The 20973-nt window shown below is 61.8% G+C and overlaps 1 protein-coding gene across 7 annotated transcripts in view; it reads right to left on the bottom strand.

The window, feature by feature from the left end:
* Nucleotides 1-3070: 3070 nt before the first annotated feature.
* Nucleotides 3071-20973, bottom strand: part of ADGRG1 (adhesion G protein-coupled receptor G1) — a 30207-nt gene continuing 12304 nt past the window's right edge. For 2 of the 7 annotated variants that reach the window (XM_081274964.1, XM_081274965.1), the window contains exons 2-14: nucleotides 14178-14263; nucleotides 12991-13428; nucleotides 11975-12107; nucleotides 11424-11571; nucleotides 10764-10895; nucleotides 10381-10497; nucleotides 10201-10246; nucleotides 9869-9972; nucleotides 8681-8796; nucleotides 7499-7767; nucleotides 6496-6604; nucleotides 5523-5791; nucleotides 3071-4467 (exon numbers count right to left, since the gene is read on the bottom strand). In XM_081274964.1, the coding sequence (XP_081131090.1) occupies nucleotides 4337-4467; nucleotides 5523-5791; nucleotides 6496-6604; nucleotides 7499-7767; nucleotides 8681-8796; nucleotides 9869-9972; nucleotides 10201-10246; nucleotides 10381-10497; nucleotides 10764-10895; nucleotides 11424-11571; nucleotides 11975-12107; nucleotides 12991-13428; nucleotides 14178-14232 (2067 nt within the window). In that variant the 5' untranslated portion in view covers nucleotides 14233-14263 and the 3' untranslated portion in view covers nucleotides 3071-4336. Of the gene's footprint in view, nucleotides 4468-5522; nucleotides 5792-6495; nucleotides 6605-7498; nucleotides 7768-8680; nucleotides 8797-9868; nucleotides 9973-10200; nucleotides 10247-10380; nucleotides 10498-10763; nucleotides 10896-11423; nucleotides 11572-11974; nucleotides 12108-12990; nucleotides 13429-14177; nucleotides 14264-15873; nucleotides 15945-20767; nucleotides 20885-20973 lie in introns of those variants that run through there. The other 5 variants (XM_081274967.1, XM_081274968.1, XM_081274966.1 and 2 more) reach the window with 4 other exon arrangements.

Genomic DNA, 20973 nt, shown 5'->3' with positions numbered 1-20973 from the left:
GTCTGCCTCCCCACTGCCCACCCCACTGTCGCTTCCGGTGACGGCCTCTTTCTCACCCTTCCTGCTCAGTGGCGCCATCGCCATCAGTTGTGAAACGTGACTATGGGGAACTAGGCAGTGCTCCCAGTGTCACAGGCCCTGAGACCCCCTGCAGAGGGACCCAGACTGAGCGCCGCCCAGGGGCTGCTCCCACGGCCTGCCAGTGGGGCTAGGGTCGGTGGCAACAGGGGACTCTGTACCAGAGCAGACCCTGGGAATGGTGAGCGCAGGCCCCGGGTCAGGGCTCCACTCAGACACCTCCTCTTGCAAATGGGACCTCATCTCCTCCGCAAAGCGCTGGTGGCAGCAGGTGGCCTCCCTAGGTGGGGTCGGGATTTGCTGAGACAAGCCAGGCACCCGGCCTGGCTCGAGGGATGAGGTTGAGATGCTGGGCTGCCCGCCACTTTGAACGAAGCCGGACTCAAGCCCGCAGCTGCTGGGGGCCTGGGAGGAGAGAGGAGTGGCCCCGCAGACCTGCTCAGGATAACAGGAAGGACAGGGAGGCAGGACGGCGTGGGGCAAGAGCACGGGCCCTGGCAGGGTGCTCAGGCCTGGGCTGACGTCTGTCCTAGCCACTTCCTGGCCAGGTGACCCTGCCTGGGCTATCTGCCACTCACAGGGCTTGGGAGGAACTCATGACTGAGGCAATGGGGACTTGCTGGTGGGGGAGGGGCATTGCCATCACTGTCACTCCATGGTAATCAGTTCTGTGAATTCATCGTCATCCTCCCTAGACTGGTTGCTGCTGGCCCAAGCGGGAAGTGGGGGCAGCAAACACACGCCACCCCGGCTCCAACTCTGTGGCCTGGAGGAAGCCACAGGTGAGGCCAGGCCTTTGGTGTGTTCCCAGGCCACTCGGAATTCAAAAGGCAAAGGGCCCCCGTGTGTTGTCACCAGCAACCCCCAGGCCCCTGGGGCGGAGGCTAGCCTTGTGGTACCTTGGGGAGCTAAAAGGCCTTCCCTTCCACAGGGTGTCCGAACAGGTCTCTGCTGGGTCCTCTGGGCCTGGGGAGGGGTGGGGACAGAATTCAGGGTCACTCATGGGCTATGGGAAGCAGGTGGGAATCCAGGGCAGAGCAGCAGCTCAGAACCCAGAGTTCCTGGGCCCCAGAACTTCCTCAGCAGGGAAGCTGGGACCCGCTGGACCTACCGGCCTCCACCCACCACACAGGCAGGGGCCAGGGGAGGCCTCAGTGCTGATGTGCTGGGCCAGCTGCAGAGCCCCACCCTGAGCCCAGGCCCTCAGGGGACCAACAAGGGCCAGCTTGTGAAGGGCCCAGAGATCTGCAGCCAGGGACACAGGGCAGCCAGCCCTGTGGGAGAGGGACCAGGGGTGCTGGGAGGGTGGTAGGAGGTCAGGCAGGACCAGAGGAGGGCACCAGGTCTATAGCTCTTCTGGGAAAGACCCTGTGGGGGGCCAGGGGACCACTGGAACCACTCACAGAGCCCTGGGTCTCCCAAATCTCAGGGCCAACACAACTGTGGCTACTTCTTCCACTACCTCTTGTACTCCAGCTTGTCCCAAAGGCTCTAGGAGGGCAGGGCCTCAAGCCCTCTGGTCAGACCTGGCCAGTATTCACCCCTAGGCCACCCCATCCAGTTCCCGTGCCACAGGGACACCCCTGGTCATGTCCTGGGGGAGGGTGATCCCCTGGTGGTCCCCTTCCACCGCCCAGGAAGAATCTTCAGGGCCCCAGGAGCATCATGGAGCCTGTCAGAAGATGGGACCGGACCCAAGACCCCGCCCTCGCCTGAGCCAGCCGCAGAACTATGTTCAAGAAAGAGGAGGGGGCTGGGGATGTGGCTCAAGCGGTAGCGCGCTGCCTGGCATGCGTGCGGCCCGGGTTCGATCCTCAGCACCACATACAAACAAAGATGTTGTGTCCGCCGAAAACTAAAAAATAAATATATAGAAAAAAAAAAAAAAGAAAGAGGAGGGTCCGAGGGGAGTTGTGCTCTGCCTGGGGGTGGGGTGAGGAGGAGGTGCCCCCAGCCTAGACCAGTGATCAGGCTCAGAGACCCTCTCGCCCTGGCAGAGAGGCCTGCAGGGCAGGAGCTGGCTCTGCTCCACTGGGCTTCCAGGCAGGCCGCTGGGTGGGGTGAGGGTGTCCTTGGGAGGGGGAGAACCCCCCATCTGGTCGAAGGTGGGAGCAGAGGCCACCGGAAGGAGTGGAGCTGGGAAGTTCAAGGGCTCCTACATACAAGGTCCCCACAGGTCCCCAAAGATCCCATATCCATGCCCTGCCTATCTACCACAGCCACCACAGTGGCCTGGTGCCATCCTGCCCCACCGCAGAGCCCCGGGCCTCTCTCGCCTGCCAAGCTCCCCCTTGCGTTGGCCACAAAGGAGGGAGAAGGCTGGGTTGGGGACCAGGGGTGGGGCTCTGACCCCCACCACAGTGGGACTGCATACCTGAGCACAAATAGTGGTGACCAACGTGACCTGAAGGGGGACAAGAGCCTATGAGACCTCCTAACCGGGGTCACAGGATGGGAGGGGAGACCTGGCAGAACCCAATTTAAAGGAGAGTGGGGTGCGTGACCCACCCACCCCATTCCCGCAGCCCACTGCTTCAGACCGGCCTCTGACACTGGCCACCTCCTGACTGCAAAGTCAGCTCTCACGTGTCACCTCTCTGGCAGAGAATTTTTGGATTTACCAAAATTTAAAAATCAACAGATTTAACAACACAATCTGGATTTCTCTTCAAAGGCAGTGACCTGGCCACAGGAGCCCTTGTCCCTGCAAGCACTGACCAGCTGGGGTCAGTCACTCACAGCCCCTCAGCTCCTCCAGTTCCCCACGGACCCCCTAACCCCCACCTCGACCTGCCATTTGTCCTCCCGCCCTCCCTGGCCAATGTTACCACGGGCTGGTGTTTCCAGCAGCTGACTTTCCCCCACACACACACTCCTCTCTCCCTTTCCTGTTCCCTGATTGGCCCCATGGTGTCTCTATCAGTGACATTTTTAATAGAAGCACAAGAAAAAGCTGCAAAGGAAATACTCCAAGACCCCACACTGGTTTGTTAGACAATACGAACAGCGGATTTTTATTCTCTTCTCGACAATCTTTTGCAGTTTCTAAATTCTCTACGACAGACACATACTTCTTTTAATATCAAAAGACACAAATTGCTACTTACAAAGAACATCCTCGAAAAGAACACCAAAGAACAACCCCCTCCCCCATCCTTAAGAGTGAGATGTAGAAGGGACGCTGCCTCCTGCAGGGAGTCCTCCTGGATTCTCAGCTGCAGCTCTGGCCCCTGATCTGCACCTGGGCTCCAGCGGCTCCTCAGCTGTCCGGGTAGGCTTCACCTACCAGGGCAAGACTGTGCAGAGGGCGTGGCCAGATCCGGTCATCTGTGTCCCTACCATCCAGCCCAGACTGGCAATGGACCAGCCTGTGTTTATTGAACAGAATTCACCATGATGGTGTGTCCCGGCCATTTGCAGGGATTTAAGGTGACTCCTTAGGAGGCATCAGGCTCAGGCCAGTGTCCCCAGAGCAGGACAGCCCAGCCTTCGGAGTGCTGGGATGGAAATTAGACGAGGCTTCTGTGTTCCATAGTTCTTGCCATAGGAGGGCAGGGCCGGCCCCTCTGGAGTGTGAGCAAGGGTGGAGGCAGCTCAGAGAGAGGACCTGCTGGCTGGATGGCTGGGCCAGGCGGTGGGTAGAGGGTTATAAACATGTTGGCAGATGGGCAGAGCAACTGGGGGGCTGGTGCTGAGGCAGGACTGGGCTCAGGTGGGTGCCCTGCAGCTCACTCTGGAAAGGAGGCCTCTCCTCCAGGGCTCTGGCTCAACACTCTGCCTCAACCCACTGACCACTCTCAGGTTAAAAGGACAGGAGCTTCAGGGTGCCGCCATGGTGACCACTAGAGACCGAGTTGCTACTGCCATGTTTTTGTCCTGGGCAGGAGCACAGGCTTAGGATGCCTGTGGCCTCCATGACCCAAGGCCTGAGCCTGGGGCCTGCAGGTCCCACCCAACAATGAAGGCTGGGCCCTGGGGTGGGCAGGAAAGACACGGCTTCAGCCCCAGTTCGGACAGCTGTAGAGACAGTCCCACAGCCTCCGTGGCAGTACGGTGAGCCCTTTGGAAGCTGGACTTGGGAGCCGAGTAGTCCCCAAGGCCAGATGGATGTCTGGTTGCCATGGTGACAGTCCATCCTCTAGGGTCCTCGGCCTTCTCTGGCCGGCCACTGGCTGTCAGAGGTGGTGCTGGGGGCCGTGGGCAGCGCGAGCAGAGGCCTCGTCTCTGCGTCCTCATGCCGGGCAGCGGGGCTGGAGGCCTAGATGCGGCTGGACGAGGTGCTGCCCGAGCTGATGGGCAGCCGGGCGCTGTCCGAGCTGCTCTTCAGAGGGGAAGGGCCGCCGCGAGCCTGCAGCCGCATGGACCAGTACCAGAGGAAGATGAGGAAGCCTGCGGGCAGGGAAGCAGGGCACGGCTCGAGGACAGGGCTCAGCTAGAGGACAGGGCTCGGCAGCTGGGGCAGCCCCACTGGCCCCTTGAGCCCCTCCCAGGGTCACCTCGACTCAGATCTGCCCTTCGACTCAGAATTCTCTTGAGTCCCCTTCAATTTCACAGGCCAGAAAATGAAGACTCAAAACTTAGGAGTCTAGATGGTGTGGGGAGGGGAAAAGGAGGGTGCAGGAGGCGCCACGCCCTCACCAGCCACGCCCACCAGCCACGCCCACAAGCCACGCCCACCGGTCACGCCCTCACCAGCCACGCCCTCACCAGCCACCTTCAGCCACACCCTCACTAGCCTCGCCCTCACTAGCCACCCTCAGCCACGCCCCCTCGCTGTTCCAAATTCACAGCCTCCTTCCAACCGCAGAACCTTTGTTCCTGCCTCTCCCTCAGCCCAGAGCTCTCCTTCCCAGGCCAGGGCTCCTCAACCTCTATGTGCACGCGAATCCCCTGGGCATCTTGTTAAATGCAGATGTGACCACCAGCGCTGGGTGGGCCGCATTCTGCGCGCGCACGCACACACACACACACACACACACACACACACACACACACATATTCGAGCTCCCTGGGACGTGCTGTTGCTGGTCTGTGCCGCACACTCTAGATCTCCCCATGGCTGGACCTCTGTTGTCCTCAAATGTCCTCCCAGGCCACCCTAACCCTAAAGCATCCCCACCCCAGCCTGGCCGCTGTCCATGACATTGCCTGACTCTCTACTCTCCGAGGTGGTGGGGGGCTGCCTGTTCTCTGGCTCATGCTCAGCCTCCCCACCAGCACAGAGCAAGGCCCTCCTCCAGCGGGCTCACCACAGTGGCCGGGGCTCAGCACAGGGCCTGCACATGAGAGGTGCTCAATACAGCCTGGTCCACTGTGGCCCGGATGGGAAGACTGAGGCCCAGAGAAGGAGAGCCTTTAGCTTGCCCTGGGGCCTCCCTTCCCTCACCTACACTCCCGGTGTGGACAAGCCGCCTTGGGGGGGACCAGATCCTCCCCAGACCTACCTTGGAAGGAGGTGATGATGCTGAAGAGGTAGAGGATGACGAGCTGGAAGGTGCCAGAGGCAAAGGAGAAGAAGACCAAGGCCCAGGGCAGGCCAAGGACCAGGCTGAGGCCCAGCAGCGTCAGCACGTGGGGCCACTTTTGATTATGTGGGCGCAGCCGCAGGATCTGCACCACCATGGTGCCCAGCATGGCCATGTTGAACAGAAACACCAGGCTGAAGAGGCCGAGGTTGGTGACGTAGCTGACCAGGGAGTCCCGAATCCAGCACCTGTGGCAAGGGCACAGGGCTCAATGCCCAACCAGCTGGACCAGCCACCACGCTCGTTACCAGATTTGTTTCCACGTTTACTCACTGTTATGGCACGTGATTTTTTAAACACACTGAAGTTGCCAAGTTAGACGATTTAAAGAAAAATATTAAGCCAGTCCTGATATGGATGGTAAAGGGAGAGGCAGGAGCCACAGGCCATGGTGTAAAGGGCTGATCATGTCAAAAACACGGAGCCAGGGGATACTTCCTTCCCGGCCTGGAGCTCAGGAGCTCTCGCTTCCAACCTAGGGTCAGGCAGTCCTCGGGCAAGGCCACCAGGTGAGTGGAGGGGGACGAGATCAGCCCCACTCATCTCCAGCTGGGAGCCTTTGAGCAGGGCACTGGCTCCGTGTGGGCCCGTACCTCTCTGGACCTCTGTCTGTGTGGGAAGGCACAGCAACCCTGCCCAGCAGCCAGTGGGGGCCCCTCTGCCCAGCCCCTCCACGGATGAGGCGGCTGAGGCTCACAGAAGGGCAGGGACCGTCGAATGGTCACCTGGTAAATTAATAGCAGATCTAGACCTTTTATCTCCCTCCATGATCCTTAGCCCAGTGCTCTGGCCACCACTGAGCCAATCCCTCCAGTCACCGGAACCCAGGGTCTCCTGCTCTCTCTCCCTGCAGCCAGGGTCCACCTTCCTGCCCCACCACCAGGCCACTCACATGGAAGGGTAGATGACGCTCACTGGGGTCCTGTGCACAGCCAGGATGATAGGGCCGTAGTTGTTCACGTCCACCAGTGCCACCAACGTCACCAGGAAGATGGGGAAGCCTGAGGGCAGCAAGGCCTGGGGCTGCATCTCCACCTGCTGAGGCCACCTCCCCTGCCCTCCATCAGGTCTGGGAGTGAGACCCCTCCTCGGGCCTTTGCTCCCAGAGCCTGCCCAGCCCCATCTGAGGTCCCTGGGAGGAGGGACCACAGCTGTGTGCCAAGGTCTAATGGTGCAGGGGAGGGGGAAGAATGACAGGACAGTAGTGGGTGGGGGCCGGTGGTTCCAAGGGGCAGCAAGAACTCTGGCCTAGCAATATCTGCACTGGCCTTGACCTTGTCCACTCCCCGACCTCTGCACACCTGGGTCTTAACACAGAACCACCTCAAGGACTTCATGTTACTGGAGACAGTGAATGAAGAGATGGCCCATAAGGACCCAGGAGGAGCAGCAAGGTGGGGTTAGGGACCATGTAATGGCGTGAGTCCCTGGGCTCTGAATCTGACATGTCTGGTCTGAGCCATGGGTGAAATGAGCTCTGGTCAAGAACAAAATTCCAAAGCCACAGGGGTGGCTGAGGTTCAGGGGGACCCATAGGCAAGGCCACTGTGGCCTGAGCGAATTAGGTGAGTGGCACAGGACCTGGCTTCAGTCCACTCATCTCCTGGCTGTCTGCTCTTGAGCAGTGTGCAACCTGTCCATCCATACTGGTGGCCCTGGCTGCAAATTCCCTTTTGATTGGAGTGAGTGGTGTGGAGAATTGGGAAGTGTTTCTTGGGGACAGGACTCACCACTTTATCTTCCTAAAGGGGACCTTGTTCTAGACCAGGTGAAGGGGCAGGGGAATGAAGCAGTAAGGAAAGTCAGGGAGAAAGGTGGAGAAGCTGAATCAGCTACCTGTGTTCTGCCCAAAGACAGTGGGAGCAAGGGTTCTGGGGCCAATGCCCCCCACTTACCCCAGCCCACGACACTCATCTTGAGCATGTAGCCAGGGACATAGGTGCCGAAGACCTCGACCACCAGGCGGTAGAGGTTGTAGCCCTCGAGGCCCATCCAGGAGAGGCAGGCGAGGAGGGAGAAGTGCAGGAAGATGGCGCTGGCCCGGCAGCCGGCCTCCGAGCCGGTCAGCGCCACGGGCTCGCTGAGCAGGAAGCTCATGTCCAGCAGGAAGACGGCCAGCAGCAAGTTCATGTGCACCTTGACGGTGTAGTCCCGGGGCTTCTTCCTGCGGGGGCGGGGCCACCACAGTGAGCACCTCCTCTGCTCACCCACGCTTCCAGGCCGTTCCCTGTCCCTGTGCACCTACTGTGTGCCTGGCGCGCACCTACTGTGTGCCAGACACCGTGTGCATGTTCAGCAGCAGTCTTGGCAGGCAGTGAGGAGAACAGAGCGGCTGTGACAATGAGCCAGTCACTCCCCCAATGGAAGAGGACACTGGGGAATCCAAGCCACTGTGCTCCGCGTCTGCCCTCTGTCCCGGCTGTGCCTCTGAGTGCCAGGGTGCGTCTGTCTGCAGATCAGTGTGCGCCTACCCTGCTCCAGGGTCCCAAGTGGCCCCAGAAGTGCAGCACACGAGCCCCAGCGTCCCCAGCCTGGGTGTGTGGCCCTGCACTGCCCCCAACTCAGGGCCCACCCTGGACCCATCCCTTCGTCCTGGGACTCCCAGTTGTACATCTGTGAAGCAGGAGGTGGGTCTCGAAGGTCGGGGTCAGGGTCACGCTGGTGCAAAGCCTGGCACTAGTGAAACTGTCACCTCCTAACAGCCCTGTCCCTGAGCTGTTGGGCGCACTGGTGCTCAGCCAGGTGCTCTGCCCCCCAACCCACCCGGCCTTCCTCAGGCCCATCAGCTGTCCCTCCTTGTCACCATCACCTGCTCGGCCCCCCAGGTGCACAACGTGGTCACAGATGTGCTGTGGACTGTGCAACACGGTCATTCGTGCACACCTGTGCTCCCCGCACACACCTGTACAGACTCTCCCATTTTTAAATGGTGGCAATTAACTACACTGTGTAACGCTGTTATCCAAACACCCGGGGTGGGGATGAAATGTGGTCCCGGGGGTCAGCCCCCCTCCCCCAGCCACACACACGTGGGGACCCGATGGGTGGGCCAGTCTCCCCGGCTGGGGGGCCCTCACCTGGAGCAGAGGTAGGCGGCGATGGTGAAGAGGCAGGCCAGGGCAGAGACCACACAGCCCACGTAGGACAGGAGCGTCAGGTAGTTCCGGTGCTCAGCGCCCACCTCCGCGGAGACCTGGTCAGGGGACGGGGTGGGGCTCAGCGCCCGGCTGCGCACTAAGGGAACCCGGTGCTGGCCTCACGTGAACTACAGGTGGGTCCCGACTCACAGGACTCAATCTGGGATTGTCCCACTTTATCATGGTGTGAAAATGACCTGCACCAGCAGGGGACAAGCTAGGGACCCTTCCGGGGATGCTGGGCACAGCCCTCACCACGACAGCCGCCAGCCTCAGCCTCGCTATGCCTAAGCTGGAATGCTCCGCCGGCCGGCAGACTCAGTGCGTTTGTTCTTTTCTTTTTTGGTACTGTGGATTGAACTCAGGGACACTCAACCCCTGAGCCACATCCCCAGACTTTTTTATATTTTATTTAGAGAAAGGGTCCCCCTGAGTTGCTTAGGGCCTCACTAAATTGCTGAAGCTCGCCTTGACCTTACGATCCTCCTGCCTCAGCTTCCCGGGAGTTGCTGGAATTACAGGCCTGAGCCACTGCACGCGGCTCAGGACATTTCCAGCTCGGGACATTTTCAACTACCAATTGATTTATGGGGACATGTCTGCATCCTAAATCAAGGGGTGTATACTCTGTAATTTTTCCATAATGTTTCTATAACGTTCCATGTGAGGATTAGTTTGCTGCAAGGGAGTGAGCTTCCCACACCCAGAGGATTCCAGGAGCAAGAACTTGGGACACAAATACTCTGAGATCCTGGAAGTACTGAAGCCGGCCTCAGGGGCCTCCATGCTGGGCCTCAGCCTCCAGACAGGGACTCAGAAACACACTCCTGGCCCCAGCCCTGTAGGTTACCAGTGAGAATCTACACTTTCATCACCGTACCAATGTTTAGGACTAAAGAGCGGGGGCTTTACAGACCAGCTCTTTTTAAAAACAGAATCAGCTTTGTGATCTTGGATAAGTTGCTTAGCCTCTCTGAATCTCAGTTTCCTTATCTATAAAATGGGTTGACACAAGAACTACCTTGGAATGTAGTAATGAGGACTAAACAGATTAATAAGCGACAAGTGCCGGGCAGGGGACAAGAACTCAGCCCGTGTTGCGGCTCGGGGTCGGGGAGAGGCGCCCACCATCAGCACTGCGAAATAGGTGAGGTGGTTGCAGAGGCAGGATGTGTGCGTTTCCCTGCTGATGGTCTCACACCCCGCGTTGCTCCAGCTCCTGGGGCTGCTCACTGAGGAGGGGACAGCATGAGGCTCCATCAGTGCCAGTCCCCCAGGACCCCACTGTCCCCACCCCCTCGCCCAGAGGCTGACTGCACCCTGATTCCAGGACTTTGCTCCATTCCGAGGACCCGCCTCTACCTCTCAGGAGCAGAACCTCCAGGAGGCGCCCTGGCCCCGCCCTGGCCCCGCCCCCGGTCCCGCCCCAGTCCCGCCCCCGGACACCCCTCCACACTCACTCGTGGGGTCTTCCACCCAGAATACACACTGTAGGGTCACGTTCTTCTGTGGGGACAAGAAAGGAGAAGAGCGGGTCCCATTGCAGCCCGGCAGAGGGGGTCAGGCCGCGCCCACCCCAGCGGGAAGGCGAGGGGGTCGCGCCACAGGGACCCTCGCGCCGTGGGTTCGTGCACGCTCACCGGCTGCGGCAGGTGCTGGAAGGTGAGCACCACGGGTTCCGGGAGGTTGGTGACTTTGGTGTCCTGCACCACGATGCCCAGGACCTTCTCACCCAGAACCTGGCTGGCATTTTTATCCTGATAGACGGGGTGGGAGAAGAGATCAGGGCTGAGAAGAGAGGCTGGACATCCCCCGGCCTCTGGAGACTGGCATTTGTCCCAGCCCTGAGCGCCTCGCGGGTAGTCATTCACACGGTAGTGAGAACAACCGCACTTGAGCCTCTCGCAAGCTGGACTTGACAGGGAGAAGCTCTGGCTCCTGGAGGTGGGGCCCATAGCATGCTCTTCCCAGCACTCTGTCAGACAGAAGCCCATCCTGGGAGGCGGGGGACCACGCGGGATACCTGGAACAGGGCCTGGCTGCTGAAGTCCACCAGCAAGAGTCTCTTCTCAGCCTCCCCTCTCCGGCCTTTGCCCTGCTGGAGGAGTGCGCGCGGCAGCAGCACCGAGTACTCCCGGACCTGGCTCTGCTCCTCCTGCGGACACAGTCCCCAGGGCTCAGCCCACCATGGACCCCACCTGCCTGCTGCCCACCCAAGCCCCTCCCCCACACTGTGCTCTGAGCTGCCTCCTCAGGAGGGTCAGGCTGGACCCACCACAGTCCTTCCATCTTACGGCTATGGCTGGGGAGCCCGCGGTCAGACCCAGGGGCGCAGGGCCTGGGAGGTCCGCATGGATTTGTTGTCTGGGCCCTCAGACACCAGCCCAGCCTGTGGCATCCTGGAGTGGTGGCCACGAGGCAGGGGGTGACCCACTAACAGACACCCTCACAGGGTGGAGAGCAGACCCCCGGGGCAGACCCTGCCTTTGCCACTGTGACTCAGCACTGTGACAGCCACTGACCCCAGGGTCGCCCTGGGCCTGGAACCTGCCGGAGAGGCCTCAGGGAGTGGCGGGGGTCCTGCCCTGCAGGGACAGGTCCTGGCCTGCACTTCCACTGCCCGCCCAGCTCAGCACGCACCTGCCTCCTGCCCGCCCCGCCCCGCGGCTGACCCTGGCCTCACCTCCTGCCGGGAGTGGATATGCAGGTCCTGGAGGCTGGCGCTGGGCTGCAGCTTCCACACGGTGGCGTTGACCAGGTCCTCCTCAAAGGACACGGAGTCCCCGGGGAAGCTCACGGCGGCCAGCTTGGACTCCAGGCTCTGCAGCTGCCTGGCCGGGAGAAGGGGTGTGGGTGACCGCGGGGAGACCCGGCAGCAGGGAGACACAGGCACAAAGGGGGGACTGGGGCAGGGGCAAGGACGAGGAGGGAGGGGACAGGAGGACAGGCAGACCGCAGGGTGTGGGAGGGCAGGGGACAGTCTCGGAGCCTCTGCCGGTGGCTCCACCCTGGGCCAAGGCTGTGCCTTCCTGGTGGGGGTGGCCTGGGTCCCTGCCCTGGGCTGGCTGTGACATTTGTCTTCACTGGCCTTGGGGCTTGGCCTGGGGCCACACGTCAGCTCCAGAGAAGAGTCCAGCCCAGGAGCCTCCCAGCCTCCCCAGTGGGCCCCCCTGCCAGCTCTGGTCTGCCCACCTCTGCCGGCCTCTGTCCGCCTCGCGCCCAGAGCACACTCACTGGCTGGCGAGGGTGGACGAGGGCCTCCTCAGGGACTTCAGGGGCTGCTTCAGGAACCGGCTGAGCATCCCCAGGTCCCTCTTCAGGTCACACATGTCCCAGGAGGCGTTGGGCAAGGCCTTCTCGGTGGGCTCTGGGGGAGGGACGGACGGAGCCCCTGAGGCTGGGGCCGAGGTGCCCGTCCCCGACCTTCATCCTCAGGAGACTCTCTGAAAGGAAGTGGAGTGGGCCCCCAGGCCACCCAAGGATGAGGCCAGCCATGGGGCCGTCTTCTAGGCCCCTCCAGCAGCAGGTGGGGCCCTGCCGGCCAGGCCTCAGCAGGAGGGATGTGGGGCCAGTGACGTGGTTCTGGGGACTCTGCCCCACCTGCCTCCGGGTCCCACCAGCCTCCCTGACTCCAGGCCCCCTACTCTGGGCAGCCTGCGCCTGAGGGTTGTAGGACCAGACGGGACCACTGGGGTGGGCAGATGGAGACACTGGCCTGTGCCCAGTGCCACGAGGCAGGCAGGCCCTGGGGGTCTGAGCTTTTCCATTTATAACCCAGAAAGCCTGGTTATGGGCCGATATGAAAACTCCGGCTCGTGTTTTGTAAAACCCTCTGCGGCCCCACAAGCCCAGGCGCCTGCTCCTCAGGACACATGGAGAGAGGCCACATGGGGGTCCCACCTGGGGGCCTCCCCAGCCCTGCCTGCCGCGCTGCAGGGCACCAGGCCAGGCCCATCTCAACCACCTTCCCTGGCCTCAACCTGCTGACACATCGAGGGGCTGTGTCCCCTGTCCTGGGGACCCCTACCCCCAACAGCAGCAGCCTGAGAGGAACAGCAGCAAGAAAACCCAGACCCCCGGAAGCCTAGTGCCCTCTGCCACCCGCTTTCCATGCCCTTGGGAGGCGGCAGCCACATGGCACCTGCCACACCACCCTCACCCCTGCCTGAGGCTCACACTGAGTCTCGCTCCTCCCCCTCCTCAGGTGCCCTCTATGGCTCCCCAGTGCCTGTGGCCTGAGGCTGTCTTACTGTGGAAGGAGAAGGTGAAGCCCGTGGCACCCGGCAGGCTGGTGTTCTGGGGGCTCCACCAGGAGCTGACAGAGGTGGCGAGCAGCAGGGGCCCCTGGCCCCGACCTTCCTTTTGGTACTGGAAGCAGAGGAGGTCTGAGGCCTGGTCACTCAGCAGGAAATCATTTTTGCCATAGCGAAGGTGGAATCTGCCCGTGTGGCGGGTCCAGTAGAGGCAGAAGTGGTAGAGGCCCCTGGGCTCAGGGAAGGCCCGGGAAGCCTCGGGGACCTCGGGAAAGGGGGCGCGGATGGTGAGGGCGTCCTCCGAGTTCCTAATGGAGATGTGCAGCTCCGGAGTGTGCAGGTACTGGAGCCTGCTCCGCTGCGTCTGGTTCCGCTGGCCACAGAAGCAGAAGTCTTCCCGGGGGCCACCACCATGGGCACCTGGGAAGGCAGAGGCTCAGCGGGGACCCATGGCAGAGACTAGCCAGGGGACATGGGAGGGGACAGGACCTGGGCTGAGAACATGTGAGCCCAGAGCCGGCGACACCCATGTGTTCCAAGGGCCTGGAGAGCAAAGGGTCTACAAAAATGTATGGGTCCCTGGCTTCAGCTAGGTGCAGTGGTGCACACCTGTAATCCCAGGTACACGAGAGGTGGAGGCAGGAGGATCACAAGTTCAAGGCCAGCATGGGCCACTAAGTGAGACCCTGTCTCTAAATGAAAGGATATAAAGGGATGGGATGTAGCTCAGCGGTAAGGCCTTCCTAAATTCAACCCTAATACCACATTAAAAAAAAAAAAATCTGGCTTCAAAAATACGAAAAGAGAAAACTGAAAATAAATAATAATTCCAAAGGCAAAAAAAAAAAAAAGAATTTTAATGGCAATAAAGTATCTCATGAGGACACTGTTGTGCAGGCTGTGTACTGTCCAACAATGTTTGCTGCCAAGGTGAGCAGAGCATCTCTGAGGACGAGGCCAGTTACAGAGGTTGCTAAAACCCAGTTCATGGTCCCCATCCCAAGGAGCTGTGTGCTTGTGGGGTTGCATTTGTCAGAAGAAGGAGGTGACCATTTCTTTTCTCCAAAGCACCATTCACAAGCCAAGTGGACCCCCAGACCCATACTGCCCAAAGGGGCTGGCATGTGCTGGCTCCTGCCTTGCAAGGGGACATGATAGCCTCAGGGCCCCTGGGGAAGGCCTACCTTTAGCCAGGAAGAGCAGACTCAGGAGGAACAGCGGCACCCGGGCAGCCATCATCCTCCCCGGAAGTCACCCGGGAAGTCACCACCTGCAAGAGACCCTGAGTGTTGGCTGGGAGCCGGGACCATGGCTGCCGGGGCTGCCCTGCAGAGGGCCTGGTGGGCAGGCGGGAGGAAGCGGCCTGAGGCGGCTGTGGCCAGAGGCTGAACCTCCAGGGGCCGCGGCTGTCCAGAGCCGGGCTGCCCTTGAGCCCAGCTGCTCGCCCACTCGCTGCGGGAGCCCGTGTGAGGCACATGCAGTGGGGCTGAGGACAGACCCTCCGGGCCCAGGAATCGTGGGGGTGTTCCACCTGCAGCCGTCTGCGCCTTGCCCCTGCCAGGCCTGGAGGAGACCTTGAAAAACGGGGCTCTGGGAGTTCTCCCATGGCGACTGCACCGCAGCCCTTGATCGTCCCTGGACCTAGCGCAGAGGACGCCTCCTCTAGGAAGCCCTTCTCCTTTGGTCAGTCCCAGCCTCCTGCGGTTCCCACCGCTGGCCAGAGCCCTCTCTCAGTTTCCCCTGGGCAGGGAAGGGTGGTCAGCCTCTTCTCAGTCACCCAGGGAGCCCCCGGTCCATCTCTCTGAGGACGAGGCCAGGTGCAGAGGTGGCCGGGAGAGGTGAACGCTGCGCCCACATAGAAGGATCAGCGCCTCCACGGCGCCCCCTACAGGGGCTCAGGGGAAGGGCGTCTCCCGCCATGACCAGCAGGGGGAGCTGCGGCCGGCCTGGGCCGCTGGGAGAGCGGAGGGACCAGCAAGTCTTCACCAGAACCGGACTCTACCCGGAAAAGGGTGGAGAGACCCAGCTCTGCCAGCTCCTGTCCCAGGGCTGAATGGGCACCTATGACCACCCACAGCTGCTCTTGGCTGACTCCTGCTACCTACCAGCCCCCTGCCCACCCCTGCCCCTGCACGAATCCTCCCGCGGTTCTGGGTTGGCACCGCTGTTGGGTGAACAGCTGGGACTTAAATGACTTGCGCAGGAATGCTCCAGGCTGGGGGCTTTTCTTGCCTGGTCAGGACCATAGTGACTGGTGCCCATACAGACAAATGCCGGTGGCTTGGCCTTCTGACCACCAGCTGGCCCAGCGACCACACTGCCTGCCCACAGCCATCCTCGTCCTGTGGGGAGCGGCGTCCGACCACAGCAACACATGCAGACGTCTGCCACAGAGAGGACGGGCCACCCAGAGGCATGCGAGGAGGCTGAGTTCGGAAGAAATCAGGAGGGCTTCCCGGAAGAGGCAGCTTGGGCCTGAGGTTTGAGGGCAGCACTGCAGCATGAGGGGACCTAGAAGGATCTCATGTCCTCCCAGACCAGCCCTCCCGACGCCACTGTGGCCCTGATGTAAGGTCCCCTGTGTCCCAGCTCGAGGGATAAACCCGACTTCCGGGCCTCATGGCTGCAGTCACATTGCAGATGGGTTTGTCACCTTGCCCTGGTGGCACCACATGGCCATTTGAGAAAACAGTACGTGAGAGTATTTTAGGGAAGGGCTGCTGTTTCCTGGGCTGTGATTTTAGGGCTTCACTCTGTCCTCTGTAAGCCTTCAGGTTCCTCAGACCAGCGGAAGGAAACCCAGCATCCGTGGACAGGACAGATCCCTCCCAGACCACCTCCTTCCTTCTGTCTGCCACCCCCTACCACCCCCCCTCTAACCTCAGGCCAAATGTCACTTCTTCTAGGCAGCCTCCTCCCGGCATCCCCTGCGACGTTCATCCACCGTGAACTTGAAGTTCACAGATCACTTTGAGAATTGGCCCTAAATTCTCCGTTTGATGATGGTTGTATCTGAGGCCCAGAGAGAGCCAGTGATTTCCTGAGGTCACACAGCAAGCTAGGGGGGAGCTGACTAGAATTCACGTGTATCTCTCGGACCCACTGACCTTCAACATGAGTCACGATTGTCTGGAGACAAGACCCCAGGAGAGGGCAGGACCATTTGCATCAGCCCCCCTGAATTGGCCTTTGAGAGCAAAAGAGGCAGGCCGGGAGTGAGGTCCCTGTCACTGAAGGATTCAAACACACACAAGGGCAGGTTGTTCCTGACACTTCATGGCTCATTCCATTCCACTCTGGTTATTTGAGTAACCACTCCTAAGAGGACAGCTCTGCCCCCATCAACACTTCAGGTTTGACAAGGAGGAGCCCCTGGACTCCTTCAACCCACCCCGAGTGGAATGGACTCTGGAGCCTGACTACCTGAGTTCCAGTCTCAGCCCGGCATTTACGGCTGTGTGTGCTTGGACTGGTTACTCACCGTCTCTGGGCTCCTTTTCCTCACCTGTATTGAGGAATAAAAATGAAGCCTACCTCAAGGGTCATTGCGGCAAAGAGCTTAGGACATGACGTTGCCACAGGTGTCGGAGAAACAGCTCTGTATACTTTCTGAGCGGCTCGTGACCCAGCCCTGGACCTCCCTCCCCCTCCCCTGCCCTGACCCCAGCTCCACCAGTGGCCAGCTCAGCTCCAGGTCACCTCAAGGGGAAACTCGGAGCACAAAGCCTGCTCTCCGGAAGTACAACGGCAACGCGGAAACCCCACCCAGAAAATTCCCTGCTCACAGCCCTGGACCCAAGTCTGCAGAATCCCGGGGCAGGTCCGCTGGGCTCCAGTCGAAGATTCCAGATTGGGCAGAGCCAGGGTGCTGTCCACTTAGCGTCCCCTTTGTCCCCTACCAGTCCCACCCAAGGGTGGCTGCCACCCAGCCAGCCCACCCCAAGGGCATGGGCAGTGTCCACGATGGAGCCCCCAATGTCCCCAGCAGGGCTTTCCAGTGCCCAGTCACCACCCTGGGTGTCCACCACCTGGCTCAGCCAGGAATGAGGGGGCCTGGGCCCTGGAGACCTGGGCCAGGGGTTCGCAGTGGGTCACAGGGGCCTGCCCACCTGGGCTCTGGAGGTGAGGAGGGTGGAGCTGGCCAGACCCCACCTTTAGGAGTCTCAGTGTGAAGCCCCAGCCTGCAGCAGGCCCTGGCCTCCCCCACAGCCCTGGCCGGAGCTGAGAAGGGGCCACAGCAGCACACCCCCGTGATCACCAGTCGTGGCGTCCACCCGGCGGCAGGGCCTCCTGGCTGACCGTCTCACAGCCTGGAAACAGGCCAGGGAAGGACCGGCCAGCACTGGTAGAGGTCCCAGGGATGCGTGGCCCCTGGATTTGGGGGTCTCCCCCAAGACGAGGGGAAGGCGGGGGGAGCTGTGGATCACAGGCAATGTAGAAGCGTCCAGTCTGGAGAGGGTGCCGTGGCCGAGCCCCAGGGGAGCCCCGGCCCCCAGCTCCTCTTCCAGAGCAGCTGCCCTTGACCTCGGGCCTTCCGTAAACATGAACAAGAACAGAACGAGCCGATCCGCCCGACACGGTGACACAGTGGGGACCCATCGCAGGGTCTCCAAGGGCCCAGCCCGGCGGATGCAGCCAGGGCCTGCCGAAGCCACGCGCCCACTCCACGGCCAGGCTGCTGGGGAGAAGGCCACGCGTGCACGGCGGGCAGCGGCCTGGGCTCACTTTCTCCCCCGGGCCCTGACTCACTTCCTCGGCCACCCTGTGCAGAGCCACGCGTCACCCTGGCTCCGCCGGAGCTCCTGGAAAACGCATTTCCTCGGAGGACGGACGGACGTGGCAGTGGAGGGGACAGGACCTGGTTAACCCTTCCCTGGGGCGCCTCTGACACCTCCAGGCCGGGAGACTCCCTCCCGGGCCTGACCCTGCTCCTGCCCTTGGACCCACGGGGGTCATGGGTCACCCCAGGCCTCTGCTCAGGCCTCCCCTGCCTGGAAGCCCGCCCTCCCTGGGTGCCTCTGCCCAGCTCTGAGATGCTGTCCCAGGAAGCCGCACGTCCCCTGGTGGGCCCAAGCCACACTCGCCACACTCAGCGCCCACCCACTCAGGGCTTCCCCCAGAGCTGCCCAAGCTGTGGGCCAGGCCCAGGAACGGGCTGGAGCGCAGACCCCCAGGCCCCTGCCGTCCAGGGTGGGCTCCGGAGCCGGCCTCTAGTAACGCAGCCCACTGACATGCCACAGGCTTGGGAACCATGGGACGGTGACTGTGTCAGAGAGCAGAGGGGACTTCAGCACTGGTGGCTGAAGATCAAGGCAGCCCCCAAGGTGCGGCTTCCCCACCCATGACAAGGACCTGCCATCGTGTGGGGTACAATTTAGCCGGGTGCTGGGTACTTGACTGGTCTCCCTCACGATAGCAGCAGAGAGGGGAGGACAGGGTGTGGGACAGGTTGAGCTGGCCTTCACTCCCTGGGTCCCTCCCAGGGACCTTCATGGTGGGGAGGGCAGAAGAGGCCCAGCCCAGCCGTGAGCCACTCCAGCCCCGGTCCTCAGCTGCCCCCCAGCCTAGGGCTGGCTGGAGCCCAGAGAGGGCAGGACAGGAGGGATGTGGCCCAGTGCGGGGGCAGGCGAGGATGGCACCTTCAGGGTGTGACACAGCGCTGCGTGCCCGAGTGTGCACTGCAGTTATGCAGGAGGCAGGAGAGGCCTGGGGTAGGGGCGAGTTAGCTCTGCAGAGGGACAGGGAGGCGGCAGGGTGAGGGTTCCTGCAGGTGCTTCCTGCAGGTGGGTGGGAGGGGCGTGCTCAGAGGACCCTCCTTCCAGCGGTTTCCAAGTTCTATTATCAGATGAAACCGTCCTTGGGAACACTACACAGCCACCAGCTCCCAGGAGATGCCGTTACAGCCAGGTGGGACCCAGGCCACTCCCCAGCCCGCCCATCTGGGGCACCTAGAAGCACCTACTAGCACTGCTCGAAGTGCTGAACCCCTCTCCCCAACACCGTGGCCTATTTCACCAGTGGGTGTGAAGCCCAAGCTCCTGAGCCCCAGAGTTCCAGCCCTTAACCAAGAAGGGCACCCAAGGGACAGAGACGGAGCCCCTGGAAGGCTGGGGCTGCCCGAGGCCCCCACCCGCCCAGGCAGAGGCCACACCCCTGCAGCAGCCAACCCAGGAGGCACCTGTGGCCCAGCCAAGCCCCTGGGCCTCAACTCCCTCTGCATGCCCAGCAGGGCCCTGGCCCCTGCCAGCCCACGAAGAGAGGACCCGCCAGGGAAGGGACTCCTGGAGAGCCGGTGTTCCCAGCCTGCCACCCAGCAGCCCCTTCACCTGCACTGAGGCCTGAGAGAGGCCCCGGCCTTCGGGGCTCCCCTCCAAGCCTTCGCATGCCCTGGTCCCCTCCCTGTGATGCAGCTTGTGGCACGCCCGTGAGGGTCCCCATGCCCAGGGCCTCAGCCCTCCACATCCTCTGAGGCCCCATGGTGGCCAGCGGGACAGCAGAGAGCAGGAGGGTCTACCAGGGTGAGTCCGATGTGGTGAAAGGACCCTGGAGTCCCCAAGGAGGAGAGGGGGACCACAGCCCCCTAGGCAAGGGCTCACGTGGGCTGCAGGCCCCGAACCCTGTGGCTCAGCCTCCACCCGCTGCCAGAGGACCTCCCAGTAACTGAAGTCGCGCTATCAGCATCTCCATCCCCAGACAAGGAAACCCAAGTCCAAAGAGGGGAAGTCGCAGCCACGGCCACACGGCAGCCACGGCCACTCGGCGAGCAGGAGCGAGTCATGATTCCACCACGGCAGGGCCTCAGAGCCCTGGCATTCAGCCACCATGGCCCAGTGTCCCTGCCCCGTGGGACAGGGGCACCTCTTCAGCTGGGACACCTGTCATTAACCCAAAAAACAAGCTCCCGGGAGTCTTGGCAGCACACAGATAGAAGCCTTCTGACACCCCGTCCCCAACCGCCAGCCCCTCCCTCAGCCCCTCTGAGCTGCCCAGGGGCCATTAGCTCTCCTGAGCTGACCTGCAGGAGCCAGTTGGGCAGCCGGGCTCCCCAGGGCTGCTCGTCGCCAGCCCTGACGCTTCCAGGCGAGAGGTCCCCCGTGAGCCGGGGAACGTCCAGGCCCCTCCCACCTCCCACTACCAGCAGCGCTGCGGGGACAGGGCACTGCCAGGCCTGTCCCCAGTGAACCATTCCATTAAAGTCTGCCATGGCCAGCTGGGTCCGTGGCCTCACCTCAGGGGGCTGAAGCACTCAGCAGAATGTTGGAGGAGGTGGGGATGGTGGGGACGCAGGAGCTCTGAGGAGCCAAGACTCAAGGCCTCTTGAATTTTGAAGTTGGTGGAAGTAGACTTAGAACCCAAGGGAGGGGAAGACCTGGGGAAAGACCAGCCAGGGGCCCCTGAAGGAGCCCGCCGAGGGACAGGGCTCAGCACGGGGGTTTCACCTGCTGGTGGCAGTCCCCGTCAGCTGCATGCTCCTGGAGCAACCCAAAGCCAGGCAGAGGCTGGTGGCCAAGTCTCCAAGACCTGGCCCCATCCACGGAGCAGCTGTGGCCAGCATCCTGGACGCACAGGAGGCAGGAGTTAGAGGCACTAGGTCCAGACTAGCTCTGTGGCCACCCGGCCTGTGTCTTTGGACCAGCCTGTCCCCCTCTGGCTGCGGTTTCCTTGCTATCAAGAAGGTAACCATGACCCTTGTCCCCTGCCTGCCTTCTTGGTGGCCCAGGACCCTCTCACCATTGAGCAGGCTTCAGGATCCCTCAAGTGAGGCCCCGCTTACCTCCAAGCTGACAGCGGAGAGGGTGCTGGGCCGCCTCCCCCACCCCGACCAGACTCTGGCCAGACTCTCTGCCCACTTAACTCGCAGCACGGCTCCTCCATCTGGCCGAAGTTCCCCTTCCCCGTCTGCGCTGCCCAAGGCCAGGCCCACAAGGTCAGCCCAGTTACCTCCCCACTGGCTTCTGGGAGTAGCAGCACCACCCCCCT

This window comes from Spermophilus citellus (genome assembly GCF_964194105.1).
Source record: "Spermophilus citellus genome assembly, chromosome: 18".
Taxonomy (NCBI): domain Eukaryota; kingdom Metazoa; phylum Chordata; class Mammalia; order Rodentia; family Sciuridae; genus Spermophilus; species Spermophilus citellus.
The sequence above is the reverse complement of the archived record's forward strand: the minus strand, read 5'-3'. Positions and strand labels throughout refer to the sequence as shown.